The 15,501-nt window shown below is 41.2% G+C and overlaps 1 protein-coding gene across 37 annotated transcripts in view; it reads left to right on the top strand.

The window, feature by feature from the left end:
* LOC126277939 (synaptopodin-2) overlaps positions 1 to 15,501 on the top strand; it is a 388,910-nt gene that overhangs the window by 299,311 nt on the left and 74,098 nt on the right. For all 37 annotated transcript variants that reach the window (XM_049977868.1, XM_049977848.1, XM_049977858.1 and 34 more), the window contains one exon: positions 14,993 to 15,092. In XM_049977868.1, the coding sequence (XP_049833825.1) occupies positions 14,993 to 15,092 (100 nt within the window). The remainder of the gene's footprint in view (positions 1 to 14,992; positions 15,093 to 15,501) is intronic.

Raw genomic sequence — 15,501 nt, 5'->3', positions numbered from 1 at the left:
TCCCAGATATTTTACAGAAGTAACTTCTACCAGTGTTTGTTCCGCTATCATATAATCATACAATAAAGGACACTTCTTTCTATGTATTCGCAACACATTACATTTGTCTATATTAAGGGTCAGTTGCCACTCCCTGCACCGAATGCCTATCCGCTGCAGATCTTCCTACATTTCGCTACAATTTTCTAATGCTGCAACTTCTCTGTATACTACAGCATCATCCGCGAAAAGCCGCATGGAACTTCCGACACTATCTACTAGGTCATTTATATATATTTTGAAAAGCCGTGGTCCCGTAACACTCCCCTGTGGCACGCCAGAGGTTACTTTAACGTCTGTAGACGTCTCTCCATTGATAACAACATGCTGTGTTCTGTTTGCTAAAAACTCTTCAATCCAGCCACACAGCTGGTGTGATATTCCGTAGGCTCTTACTTTGTTTATCAGGCGACGGTGCGGAACTGTATCGAACGCCTTCCGGACGTCAAGGAAAATAGCATCTACCTGGGAGCCTGTATCTAATATTTTCCGGGTCTCATGAACAAATAAAGCTAGTTCGGTGCACACGATCGCTGTTTCCGGAATCCACGTTGATTCCTACAGAGTAGATTCTGGGTTTCCAAAACCGACATGATACTCGTGCAAAAAATATGTTCTAAAATTCTACAACAGATCAACGTCAGAGATATAGGTATATAGTTTTGAGTATCTGCCCGACGACCCTTCTTGAAGACTGGGACTACCTGTGCTCTTTTCCAATCATTTGGAACCTTCCGTTCCTCTAGAGACTTGCGGTACACGGCTGTAAGAAGGGGGGCAAGTTCTTTCGCGTACTCTGTGTAGAATCGAATTGGTATCACGTCAGGTCCAGTAAACGTTCCTCTGTTGAGTGATTGCAGTTGCTCCTGTGACGTTTCACCCTGAAACCTTCACCATGACAGGACAGACATGCTCGTGCAATGACGCCAGCCGAAGAACACTGATGGCTAATTCTCCATCTTTCTTTCGTGGTGAACACAACCAGATTTTCTATTAACGCAAGGATAGCGCAGACGTGGCACCTGCACCAGTAGCGGTAGGGCAGTACGGTGTGTTAGAACACCTTCAGTAGCCAGTGTGTACGGCAGCAGCGTATTTTAATTTTGACGTAATCTGCATAACTTTGCTTTTAGCTTTTAAACTTATTTGACTTATATATCTAAGGATGTTCCATGTCGGGTGAAATAGGTAATTCGTTTGAAATTAATGCGATTGTGTCGGTTAATGAATTATTTTCAGTATTAAAGAATGGTTCAAATGGCTCTGAGCACTATGGGACTTAACAGCTGAGGTCATCAGTCCCCTAGGACTTAGAACTACTTAAACCTGTCCAACCTAAGGACATCACACACATCCATGCCCGAGGCAGGATTCGAACCTGCGACCGTAGCGGTCGCGCGTTTCCAGACTGTAGCGCCTAGAACCGCTCGGCCACCCCTGCCGGCAGTATTAAAGAAAGATGACACTTATCTTGGATGCTCTCAGCCGTAAATGAGACAGAAGAAGTTGCTTTCATGTTTCTTTTTCCCCTTTCCTCTTTGCGCTATTGTACTGTCAGGTATACAGGGGTTGGACAAAAATTTGGAAACAATACGAGAAATGCATGCTTGAATATGAATGCAGTTGCTAGTCCAGCTTGTAGGTTGTGATGTTCTATCCGACCAAGAACGGCACTTGTACAATGTCGCCAATACGTTGCAAGTACCTATCTTGGTCTGAACAGTTTTGTGTAGTTGTGAGTACATTACGTCGGAACTAAGTGCATTCGAACGTGGGCAAATTATTGGTGCTCAAAAAAATGTTCAAATATGTGTGAAATCTTATAGGACTTAACTGCTAAGGTCATTAGTCCCTAAGCTTACACACTACTTAATCTAAATTATCCTAGGGACAAACACGCACACCCATGCCCGAGGGAGGACTCGAACCTCCGCAGGGACCAGCCGCCCATTGGTGCTCTTATGGTGGGTGCTTTACTAACCTAGGTAGCTGAGGTGTTGGTGTTTCAAGAGAAGCCGTATCAAAGATTTATTCTACATACAGGGAAAGTGGAAAATCATCATCCGCTAAGTCACAACGCGGACGAAAGTATGTGTTCAGTGATAGTGACGGACGGTCATTGAAGAAAATTGTGACAAAAAGTAAGACGGCAACAGCTGCAAAAGTCACTGAAGAACTGAATGGTGCACTCGCGAACCCCGTCAGCACCAAAACGAAAGGGAGCTCCATAAGCAGAGAATTGGACGAAGAACTGGAATCCCAAAAGCACACATCAATGATGCAGGTGCCTGTAACAGGAAAACATGGTACCACAGCCATAAAAACTGGACTATCGAGAAATGGAAGAATGTCATTTGGTCGCATAAGTCATGTTTCACACTGTTTCCAGCTTCTGGCCGAGTTTACGTCCCAGGAGTGAAATATAGCGCCGGTTTGGTGATGATTTTGGCGACTGTATCGGAGTATTCCACGGGTCTCATTGTTACTCACAAGGTCGCATTATTGCCAAGGAATATGTGATCATTTTGGCCGATTAGGTCCATACCATGGTACAATGTTTGTTCCCCAATGGTGATGCCGTATTCCAAGAGGACAGGGCCCCTGTCCACACAGCTGGCATCGTCAAAGAATCGTTTTGTGAGCATGAGGATCAATTGTCGCATCTGCCCTGGGCACCACAGTCACCAGCTTGTAGGTTGTGATGTTCTATCCGACCAAGAACGGCATTTGTACAATGTCGCCAATACGTTGAGCCTTTGCGATCTGCTTTGGAGAGAGGGGCACGTGATTGTTATCCAGCTCCATCATAATTAGCTGAACTTGCCACTATTTTGCAGGAAGAATGGTATAAGATTCCCTTGAAAACCATACCGGACCTGTATATATCCGTTCCGAGACAACTGGAAGTTGTTTTGAATATCAACGGTTTTCCTATACCGAATCAGGCATGGTAATTCGTCGTGTTTTTGGTATTTCCACATTTTTGGCATCCCCCCCCCCCCCCCCCCCTGTACGATTGCAAGTAAACATTGTCGCTCATCTGGCTGAAAAATATATGATTATACCGGGCTTGTACGACCGACTTCCACTACAGTAGATTGCGTTTTTGCGTCTACTGAGCCTAAATCCAGTATGCAGGCGCCCGACATACAACTGGTTTCTTTCCCAAATGTGATTTGAATTTCCACAGTCCTTTATCATTAGCTTCGAGGCCTCTAAATAAACCGAATTATTCAAGGTAACTGTGATACGACCTCTAGTATTCATAATACACACAAATGACCAACGTAGGTAGCTCTCTGAGGGTATTGATTGTGGAACGTGCAGCTGAATGCAGGAAGGTAGAAGGTAGATGATCAACGCATGGCGCTATGTCTGTCGGCTGATACACTATCTGATCAAAAGTATCTGGACACCTATTAGTGGACATTAAATTGGGGAGTACCCATCCTTCGCCTTCATGACCGCTTGAACTCCGCTGAGGACACTTTCAGTGTGGTGTCTGGATGTTTGTGGAGAAACAGCAGCCCAGCCTTCCTCAAGAGCCGAAGCTACAGAAGGTAGCGATGTTGAGCACTGGGGTCTGGAGCCAAGTCGGCGTTCCAACTCAACCCAAAAGTTTTCCGTTGAGTTCAGATCGGGACTCGGGTAGACCAATCCATTTCAGGAATGCTGTTGCCCACACAACCATTGCCTCATAAATGCTGCCTTATGACAGGCGAATTGTCATGCTGACACAAAAATCATCGTCTCGGAATCGTTCCTCTACTACACATTGTTGTAAAATGTGTTCATATCCTTCTGGATTTAGCGTTTTCTTAAGCATAATAATGGAACCGCACCTAACCACGGAAAACACGCCCATACCGTAACACACCTCCGTACTCCACTGTTGGCAGTGAACATGGTGGCAGGTAAAGTTCTGGGGCTATTCCCCAATCCCAAACACTTTCACGGTATTGCCACAGGGTATAGCGAGATTCATCATTCCAGATCACTAGTATCTGGTTATCCGCTGTCTACTGACATCACTGATTACACCACATCGAGCGTATCTTAGCGTTGAGTACAGAAATGTGTGGCTTATGAGGAGCTCCTCGACCACTGTACCCATTCTTTTTAAATCCCTACGCACAGTCATTGGACTAGCTGAACTGGTGGTAACACTTTGGAACTCACGCTTCGGCTGATTTTATGCGATTTGTTTACACCTAGCCTCTGCAATATTCGACGGTACCTGTCCGTCAGTATATAAGATCTGCCCAGTCTTAGTTTAGCTACGGTTATTCCTTAGCGTTCCCACTTCACAATCACATCAACAACAGTCGACTTGACCATCCTCAGAAGGCTGACATGACCCTAATGGATATGTTACTTAGGTTGCATCCAATGGCTAATCCGCATTCGATGTCATTGAGCTTTCCTGACAGACTCATTCTGCCGTTACTGTATCCCTATTGACAACAATGATCCGAACCTTCTTTCGTACTGACGGATCCGTGACGTCTAGTATTCCGTTCCTCGTTACATAGCGGTGTTCAGATACTTTTGACCAGATAGTGCATATTACTCATAAGCAAGCAGAAGGAATCGATATTGTTCGATTACACAATCGATGATTAACTTTTAGAATCAATTGCAACCACCAACTGTCTAGTATAGACTAGAATCAAATGGCTCTAAGCACTATGGGACTTAACATCTGAGGTCATCAGTCCCCTTGACTTAGAACTACTTAAACCTAACTAACTTAAGGACATCACACACATCCATTCCCGAGGCAGAATTCGAACCTGCGACCGTAGCAGCAACGCAGTTCCGGACTGAAGCGCCTAGAACCGCTCGGTCACGGAGGCCGTCTAGTATGACTAGAATTTGCTGTACCAACAATTACACTGGTGAAGTTGTTCCGTTTGATACAACTAAGCATGCTTGTACGGATGATGAAAATTGACATTTCCTGGGCTAATGAGGAGTTATTAATATAATGAGGCGACGTAGTCCCTGTAGGAAATTATGTACGTGCGGGGTACCAGTTTTATCGTATAAGATACTAGTTACATCGTCCACTTGTCTGCTGAGGGCCGATTTGTATCATCGTGCAGCTCATGTGCCTTCTTTGAAACTACCGTGGACATGTCTTCCGGCGGCAGGCGGAAGGCTGTTGAACGTATCGGGCGCCATGCACAGCTTCGCTACTCGCAGACCGAAAAGTCACCTCGTCTCGTCGGCAGAGAATCGAACCGTTCTTACAGTAGCGTGTACCTTATGTTATCGGTTACTTCCAGTTGCAGAATTCGCCATTCACTCTGCGTCTCTCACGCATCTGCGTCTGCAATTACCATCTCGTAACTGTACCGACTTCACTTAACAAAAACTAGACACGGTAGTGTCGCGACTGCAAAAGAAAGCAAACTACACTTTTGACTAAAACAATGCTATGAAAAAAAATTGACATAGAGTAAAACTGGTGCCACAAATGGCTGACTATCGTGTATGTAAATAGTTATGGCTTCATCTAATACTGCCGAATCGCTGTTGAAACTTCATGAGCGGAAATAACAATTTAACGGCATCAAATAGCGGAAGTGTTGAACGTTTTTATGGAGTTTTGCATGCCGAGTGGTTCTGGGTAAACTGCACAACTCATTGATACTTCCAGGGTAAAACAGAATGGTCAGATGTCGTTCGACCACGAGGTATAAATTTTCACAGGGAGATGCATAGTAAACGGTTCGCGGGAAAGTGAAGTTACCTCCAGGTACAGCGAAAGAAAAGGTGGAGCGTTCTCGGCATCATGTACTAGGACGTTGTCGAATACAACATTAGTAATGTGATGAAAGTGTGTTACGTCCAGTACCTTTACAGACTGTGTGAGGTAGTCGTTACTGTACTGTTGGAGTACAAGTTGTAGCCGTTGAGATCGTCACTAATAATGCATGACGCCCCAGTGCATCATGACAGTTATCTACCCACTGCAACAATCTAAACCGCGTGCTGGGACATGATTCTGACTCTTTTCACGTAAACTAGCACTGCAATTATAAAAAAAAAAGCACACATTGCTGTTCCAGATTAGGTGTGGTGCAATTTCTACGATATCTGTAGAACATGTGGAAAAAGCAATATCTAAAGTAAAATGTTCAAAACTTCTGTGTTCGCATTGATAGTAACTTGAATTAGAAATTACATATTATAGACATTCTTAGACGCTCAAGTTCATCAAATTTTGTGAGTATGTGGTTCCGGATTTCAGTATCTAAAAATGTACGAATGCTTCTATTCACTGACGTCAGCTGACTTGACATTCTGTTATACAAGGTGCGTCTGAAAAGTTCGGTGATGGTCTCAGGAAATACAAAATACCTTTATTGGCCTTCAAAGTAATCAACATTACCTTCAAAACACTTCTGACATCGGCTGTAAAGCTGTTGAAAACTGTCAGCAAACGCTTCTTGTGGAATCGCTCGTGGCATCGTGGTCACAGCTTGTTGGATATCTGCAACGTCCGTGTGCTGAACTTTCCCTCTCTACGCAAGGTGACAAATTCATTATTTTATATCTCGGAGCTTCATCTCCACCTCTTGTAGGTAACGTACTATCGATTTTGCGGCTGTTCTCACTCATTAATGTTTTAGTGCTTGTTGGTAAGTGAATCTTCAGTTTTGCCATGTTTTTCCGTAGTTTATTTTGATGTGGAGCTTACTTGGAACATCCCAAAATGATATGGTCTAAATCTCCATTGTCTTCTGGAAGTGGGAGAGTGAATCACTCCATTCCTGCAGGGAAACATGCTTGTGCCAACCTTATTCTAGTAACTGATGTTGCATATCTCCTTGGGAGATTGTTCTAACTATATCCCGATTTTGTTGGTATATTGCACTGGAACGAAGCGAACAAACAGCCCTTTTCTGTTCGATATCTGCCACTTTTGTTCCCATTGAGTGTTTGCCTCTTTTTTTTAAAAACATTGAGATAGTCTCAGTACGGTAGCTGTGTAAATATCGGGTGGTCTTCTTTGAAGCTTTCTTTTAGATAGTCTACTGCTTCATAACGCCGAATATCTGAGTGCCCTTCGGAGATCCACGTCAGACGATTTCTAAGTGCAGCGGTAGTGTGTGCTTCAAATATCATCGATAGATCAGAATTTGGAAGCCTTTTGTTGCATCGTCTATATCGTTGGCCCAACTGTGGAATAGGTATGCATTGCCTCTTGAGAACTGACTAAAGGTAATCTCTGAATGCAGGCTCCGATCGAAGCGTATAGCAGTTAATGTTGCAGAAACTTCCTTTTGGTATGATATGTAGAAGTAAATAAATCTTATTTTATTTAGAACTGCTGTAAGAAGTTATTAGTTATTCGCACTACCTGTAGTCAAGTTTGACTTAATATTTCTTGCGGTCGCAACAGTTGTGATGCACTACCCGACAGTTTCAGTCTTGGGGGTATATAAAGGTCCCAGTGAACAAGACGGCACAACAGCTACAGATTCAAGTTTTTTATTTTTTGCAATTTCCGAAAATCCATTTCTTGCAAAATTCAATGTCTTGTCGATGCTGTTACTTCCATCTCAACGCTCTTTGTTTCGTCGAACAACCACGCTCTTCTGAGCAGCATTAGCACCGTAACGCTGAGTTCGAGATAATATGGATGATGTTAAAACTATTGACTAGATTCCTCTGCCATTGTCGCCCGCTAAGATGGTTTCTTCCAGAATCTGCGTAGGCAGAGTGTATCCGCGACATACTGCGCTCGTATATTACGATTTACGCCAATTTACTGAAGGACGGCGCATGTCTGTGATAACATCCTGATGCTTCCAGAAAAAAATCAACAAAAAAGAAGTAAAGATTTAACAACTCTATATTAACAGGACCTTCCATCAAGCTACCTTCCATTAGGAATGTGGGTGCACTCAACGACTGTGATAAGACTTTCAAGACTTGAATATGACGTTCAAGATTGAACGAAACGTCACAGAAGCCCGAAAAACAGGGAACTGACGTATTGATGCCGCGAAATAGTGCATTGATAAAGGCTAGGCACTAGTCGAAATATATATTTGCCTAATAAAACCTGAAAGAAGAGGACGACTGTTTGCTGTAAACAGGATATTGCTGAAAACAGGATATTTACCAATGTTTCTTTTTCATTGGGTTGTCACACTTAGGCTGCTTCCCTGGCAGAGATTACTGCATTACAGTGCATACAGACCTGGAGGTTGATAGCTCGAATTTCGACTGTTAAACAGGTTTTTACCGACAGAATCTATAAGATGGGTAAAATGGAAATGAGCGTTTGGCGTCATTGGCCGGGAGGCCCCTTACGGGGCAGGTCCGGCCTCCTTGGTGCAGCTCTTATTACATTCGACGCCACATTGGGCGACCTGCGCGCCGGATCAGGATTAAATGATGATGAAGACAACACAACACCCAGTCCCTGAGGGGAGAAAATCTCCAACCCAGCCGAGAATCGAACCCGGGCCCGTGGGACGGCAATCCGTCAGGCTGATCACTCTTTTTTTTATCTCATTTTGTTCGCTATCGTACGTTGCGGGGCGGACGTCGTAAGACACCCGTTTAAGTTCGTTGTTGATCGATTAACTCACTTTTATTTTTTTTATTACAGAGAGCAACTAGCCCTCTGACCACTCAGCTATGGGGGCGGACTATAAGATGGGTGATGACGGGTTATAATTAAAAGAACGTACGACAATGTCCTAGCAAAACTGCAAATCTGTCTGCAGTAGCTTAAGGATGCTTCATAATATGATAATAATCTGTCCATGGGACATTCAGCGCGGCGGACCATTTACAAGTTGACAAAAAGAAACATGCCATGAGTAGCATTATCGTGTATCTATTTGTTTTGGAAGGGAACCCTGTCTCTCTCACTGCTAGACATATATTAATGAACAATTCTTGAGCACGTAGCTGGTGCCAAGTGAGCCAGTGGTGGAAAAAATTGATTCTGTGTCAGGCGGCGTCACAGGGCACAGTGGTTGACGACCAGTAAACAAGAAGGAATTACGAAATCTAGTCTGAGGCTACCGAACTCATGCCTAAACCGGTCACCAATTTACATGTGAGTTTCCTTCAGAAGCACACATAATATGTTTTCTGATTGACAGTTTCCCATCACCCGTTTAGAGATTTGACGCAGATGGAGCATTCATTCGATTTAAAAATGAAAAGAACTGATCTGATCTGCGGAAATACCTTTGCTTATCTACATAAGGCGACTGATAAATATTTTGAACAATTTCGCTTATAACGTCTGGAAATTGAATTTCTCTAGCCATTGATTAATGTGAGTTGGAAGGATATTGTCATACACATTCTAAAATTAAATGTGAAGCACAGAATACAATCCATGAAGTATTATTGCTACACTGTTTGTCGTTCAATTAACTCAGTTAGTTACACTTACTAATAAATAAATGTACACGATAATGACACAGGTTGAAGAAATTAATTAAAATTTGTACCAGCGCCAGGATTCAAAGTGGGTCTTCTGCTTAATAGACAGATGCACTTGTTGCGCCACAGTGACTCTGCAGATACGAATGTATTCCAATTTTCAAGAATGCAGTATGATTAACGTATTATGTTAACTGCCAATCTACTTGTAAATTTGGGATGGCAGAAACTGCTGGTGCATCAATTGATAGCGCATGTGCCTAGTAAGCAGGAGGCCCAGGTTCGAATCCTGGTGCTCGAACAAATTTTAATTCACTGCTTCAGCCTACATCATTATCGTAGAGAAAGTTGAGACTTCACATGTCTCAGGAACATCAACTGTGTATGATTAAATAAGCTTCCAGTTACAGTAAAGTCCTTGTTATCAGAATGACAGTTTATTACAGTTATATTTTATATAAAGCAAGCTGGTACAGGGCTTGAGGCTTGAGGCTATTACATACTTTTTGTTTCTGGATGAATCAGAACTACCCCGACAAACTTTAAATGGTTGTACAGGGATACCTGCTTTGTGTTTTGGTACAAGGGGCCCACTTTCTCCTGAGGCTGGTTACACAATACCAATGTAATTATGATTTATTCATTTTGTTACCCCAGTTACCTTAGTAAAAAAAGACTATTACATGTAATAGCTAAAGCGCATAATGCAAAACACAGGATTCGGTTTCTCGTATGCGATTATGAACACATAACTAACACTGTCGGGAAAAAACCTACACGAAAACGAGCAGTACTGAGTGCAGACTTGAGGACAACGGGTTAAATGAGGCATTACTGTTGTCAACAGCAGGCACCGTGAGCGAATGAAAACAAGACACACAATGCATATCGTCGACATTTGCACTGATGTGCGCTATTTTCAGCGCAATACAGATACAAAACTCAATGGGGCAAGGAACCAAACGAAATGCAACAACTCTGTAACGAGCTGCCGGAGACCGTGGTTTCTTGATACCAAAATATTAAGAAGGTACCTCTGTGCGATCTCGTGAAAGTTTGTGGGTGAAGTTCTGGTGCACCTTGTATACTTACATTTTGATGTAAAATGTCTTGTTCCTGTTGCTTGTATAACCTAGTCTGGGTCCAGAGCACTTCGCTTTCAGTTTACCAGGAAACAAAGCTCTCCTCTCCAGAGACTACTGATATAACTGACAAACTTAGAATTATTGTCGAACGGATGTGTACTTAATATGCATTACTATTAAACAGTAAATTTAAAGTTGGTCAAAATTATTAATTCATTGCTACTCCTTGGCACCCCATGTGCTTAGTTAATATGGCATACGTTAGAAAGGAATCGTGAAGGGGAAAATCACCGGCGTAAGAAACATAAAACAGCATATTGATAGCTGTCTAAGCCATCAAGTACTCATGTATTCCGATTTTCAATAGTGCAGCATGACTAACGTATTACGAAAACTGCCATCCACCTGTAAATTTATGATGACAAAAAATGCTGGTACGCCAAAATAAAAAATAAATAAATAAATAAAAATAAGTTTTCAAGCACTTTGTGGCTAGTAACTTTATGAGCTTTCTTAAAGGAAGAAAATCATTTCGATACCATTCAACGTAAAGACATAAGTAAGATCGAGAACTGAAAAACAGCGTATAAAAATTCCCGCAGTACCTGAAACACGATTACAAATGTTCATCAAATTTGATGTTAAGGAAGTATTTTTCACCTCCGTACATTCTTTTCTACAAAAAAGGGAGAAAATTGACACCGTCTACAGACGTTTCCAGAGCGACATAGCAATCGCTTAGATCGCTTAGCAACAAGGAGTCAACAGAGTCAACCTTAACGAACGTTTCCAACAGGGAGTTAGTTTAACGTCAAGACCTTTGGCAACCCATTATGATTTCTCGTAATAGTTTGGGTCGAGGCAAACCATAAACTACCTAGTCTTCAACTATGTTGTAGCAGTGGTAATGAACAGTTAGGAGATCTAGAGTAATCACTGTTGTACATGCACGCTTTATCTGCACAACAAATTGAAATTCAGAGAAGAAAAGACCGTTACGGCAATATTGCAGGCGAGACCATTACTTGTAAAGCTTTTGGGCTTTTTTCCCAGAAATGACGATCCGGTACGATAAGCAGGATGATGGGCGAGTACGCTACTGGCTGGCTCTTGCCTGGAGCTGAATAGCGTAGCGCTCCAGGATGAATCGGGGGTAAGAGTGTTGTCTAATAAATGCAAATATACAGTTCGAGTTCCGGTCCAACACACTTTTAATGTGTCAGGAAGTTTAATTAGAGCCAGTGTAAACTCTATCGTAATGTGAGAAGTACACTTCGGAATCAAGAGGCTTTTGTCTAGTAGCGTGGACTGGTGATAGAATTACGATCGCCCTATTCGCGAGCTTGGATTTTTTGTTGTTTCGCCATCTCTCAACGGGCATGGGAATAATAAAGGCTGAGCAAAACGAAGATTGTTAGCAGATGGCGCCTTGACACGGTAGCCTCAAGAGCGAATGGGTGCCGCAGCATCATAAACTAGGCGTCAAGAGGCAAATCGATGAGCAGAAGTTTCGTCTATTTTTAATAAGCGCCGTGGCGCCCGATGCCTGTCCAGCAGCAGGCTGTAGGATCGCGACCGCCATGAGGGCCGGTCTGCCGCTCATCCTCGTGTGGTCTGACAGTGAGGTGAGTAGTTTGACTAGTTTCTGTTGCTGCTGACGACTGGATCAAGTTTTGGGACGCATCGGAAGTATGACCGTAACAGATGTCACGTGGTTTGCACGATTTCACTCTGGCACACTTATGTTGAAGTCGCGATTGATTATAGCAGCTTTCTTCGGTGAATTCAGGCAGCGATACATATTGTAAGAAAAATGGAACGTATTTCCTAAAAAAAAGTTGCAAAGTAATATGTGAAGACGAGTGACGTGTAAAGCAAAAACAGAACGTGTACTCCGTTTTCCTTCGTTTATCCACTGATTTCCTTCTCAGGAGCTGAAGTTCTTACTGATACCAGTAAATGGGACAACTTTTAACACATGGTCGACGTCGAACAACTTCGCCAGCTCTAAAAAACGTTTATATTTCGTGTAGTTCCTGAACAAACCAATAGAGGCGCCACTATTTACATCAACAAGAAGACATTTAACAATGACAGTTTTGCTCGTTTTCAGCATTGTAAAGTGTGTATATATCTTTACCGGTGGTTTTGTCTGACTATTGGAGGAGATGATTGATTTTTTGTCAGTCCTAGAAAGTATCTCTCTATGCTATGTATCTACAGCTGAGCAAAAATTGTTTGCGTAACAGTCCAGATAATTGTTTTACAGAATCACTTTTAGGATCATACCAATATCCACACGTATCTGTGATTGAGGCAAAGGATTTTTAAGTGATAGGTAACGGTACTGTACACTGGATGGCTAATGCGCAACAGAAACGAAAGTATCATTCTGTAAGAGCCTTCAAATACATTTTAAAACTATTACCACGGCGTCCTTAGTATGCAGAGCCATTTTATTAGATAGCGTAGGACACACTCTCCAGCTGTTCACTGATCGTGTTATTAGGCTACCTGCAGAAAAGTATCATAGCAGGATGCTTGTAAGGAAGATCATAACGATAGACATTACCGGTACTGTATTTCACTTGGTGTGCTGAACGGTACCCCCATTTAAAAGTGGGTAAATGTCGAATAATGCTCACAATGAAGAAAGGAACACAATATTATGTGATTAGAAGATTGGTAGCAATCCTCTGAATCCAGTTAGTCATTTATATATCTATGAGTTACATTACGAAGTTATATAAATCAGACGAAATAAATTCGTGAAGACGAATGAAAGGCGAACCGATACATTTGTTGAAAGCTATGGAAAAGTACGATATCGGTATGTGTGTTTTAGTGAGACCTATTCCAGTGCCCCGTTAAACGGTGTGGAGTCCATAGCAAGTAGGGATGACAGCAGATATCGAAGGAATCCATGACGTAACTTCACGTTTTTGGTGAAGTCCATTGGGTTGTAACAGAGATTCCCAGGAAATGTAAATGTGATTCTTTGAAAGAAAGATGATGTCCTCTCAAAACCGTAAATTTTGAGAACCAGAATTCGTGCAGACTGCGCAACAGTTCTCCATCACCAATTTTACCTCTCTCTTAAGGATCATGAAAATAACAGAAGAGAGATTTTAAGGTGGATACAGAAACAGTCTATTTTCCTCATCCCATCAGCGAATGACTTGAGACAGAGAGTGACTAAAGGAGGAGCAATGGCCCTTCTGTCATGCACTGTACAGTGGCTTCAAAATGTAAATATAGTTGTGAAAGTTCATCCGATATTCAACCCAGCTTAACCAATAGTTTTGTGCAGAGAATAATCTGCAGATTATAACCTGCCTTTTCGAAATTTTATAGGGGGAAAACTGTTACATCATACATGATAACTATTTTATTCATAACTGAAAACATTATTGCAGGAAGATAAGTTGTACCAAGTCTACTTATAATCTGAACTCTAGTGATTTATGTTTATCACAAAATTTCTCTTTAAGTGAAATTTACATTGATGAATGTTAAAACAATCATAAGAAAAGTACGTACCTTCATGTGCCAAGAATGACCTTAACAGTCAAAGTAGGTCTAAATTGAAGCTCATTTCTTCCTGCTGTGGAATAGAAGTTTAAAGAAAGCTTTTGCATCAAAATGGCATAAAAAGTTATTAAAATCTCATGAAAGTAGGTGTTTGTGCCATTATTTTGTGCTATGGTTTATCCTCAGTTTATCTTTTCTCAAATTAATGGTTCATTCAGTAATAAATCAGAAATGTTTTCCTTTTGGCCAGCATGCATCAGTGTCATTTGAAGGTAATAAATACTGCTGATTGTGTTTGTTATTATCTTTTTATACATTAATATTATTATATGGATTATAAACAAAAAGCAGTAATTAATTAGAAAATATTCATGGTGAATTTAGTTTATTCTGTATTCAATATAAACCATTCATGCACTTCATTATTAACCTTTTCTGTTATAAACAGCATGTAAACCCATCTGTAAGAAATTAATTTAACTTTATGTGTACCAATTGACCCGAAGACATACATGTGCCCTTGCTCCAAATAGTCTGCTTGTACTTTCTAATGTGTACTTGCAGTATAAAATGATACACCAACATGTCTTACAGAAAAAGAAAGTATATTAATACTTTCTAAAATTTGTGTTCTTCAGTGTTACTGTCACTACAAACCTATTTATAAAACGTTCATATCAGCAGCACAGCTCTGTTTCAAATTCATCTGCAATTCATTAATGTTTACCTTAAAAATGCTTAAATTATTTTTTACTGAAATTGCCACATGTATAAAATCAGTAAAATTTATTATTTGTTAATTTAGTAAATGACAAAATCTGTGTATACTTTGTAGGAATCTCTGTATTTAATAATGTTTCATTATTATTCTTCCTTATTCTATTATGCAGTCACCACAGTGTTGTTTCTTCTTTCAGGATGAAAATTCAACAGATGGTTCACAGCACAAGGCAATTGATTTGGAGAAGCTGTTTACACCGGCTTCTGATTCAGGAGAAGTCACCCCTTCCCGACACAGTAAGCAGTAACTGTAGTAATATAGCAGTGGAATTGCTCATTCAGAAAACTGTTTTGAGTGGTATTTCCTATATATTTTGTCACTCTGTTAGAAAATTGCAGTAGAATAGTCTGTTCCCTTTTATTTTTGTTTCATTGGTGTCAGGGATTGGATGTTTCTGTGTCAGTGTTCAAGTTGCATATTCTGTGTATAGTAACATTTCCACTTTTTTCAAAAAACCCAAGGAAAACTGTGCAGATACACAATGACACAAGATGTTTACTTGAAAGGCAATTGTAAATTTGTTTTATAAAATAGTTGTATTGTCGATGGGTAAGATATAGAACAACTGGTACATGTGATCAAATAGGAATGACAGAATTTCTAATTCAATGCTTTCCCATTAGGTACATTTCCCAGAAAACATTA

The sequence above is a fragment of the Schistocerca gregaria genome, chromosome 1 (assembly GCF_023897955.1).
Source record: "Schistocerca gregaria isolate iqSchGreg1 chromosome 1, iqSchGreg1.2, whole genome shotgun sequence".
NCBI classification, from domain to species: Eukaryota; Metazoa; Arthropoda; class Insecta; order Orthoptera; family Acrididae; genus Schistocerca; species Schistocerca gregaria.
This window is presented reverse-complemented; position numbering and strand designations above follow the sequence as displayed.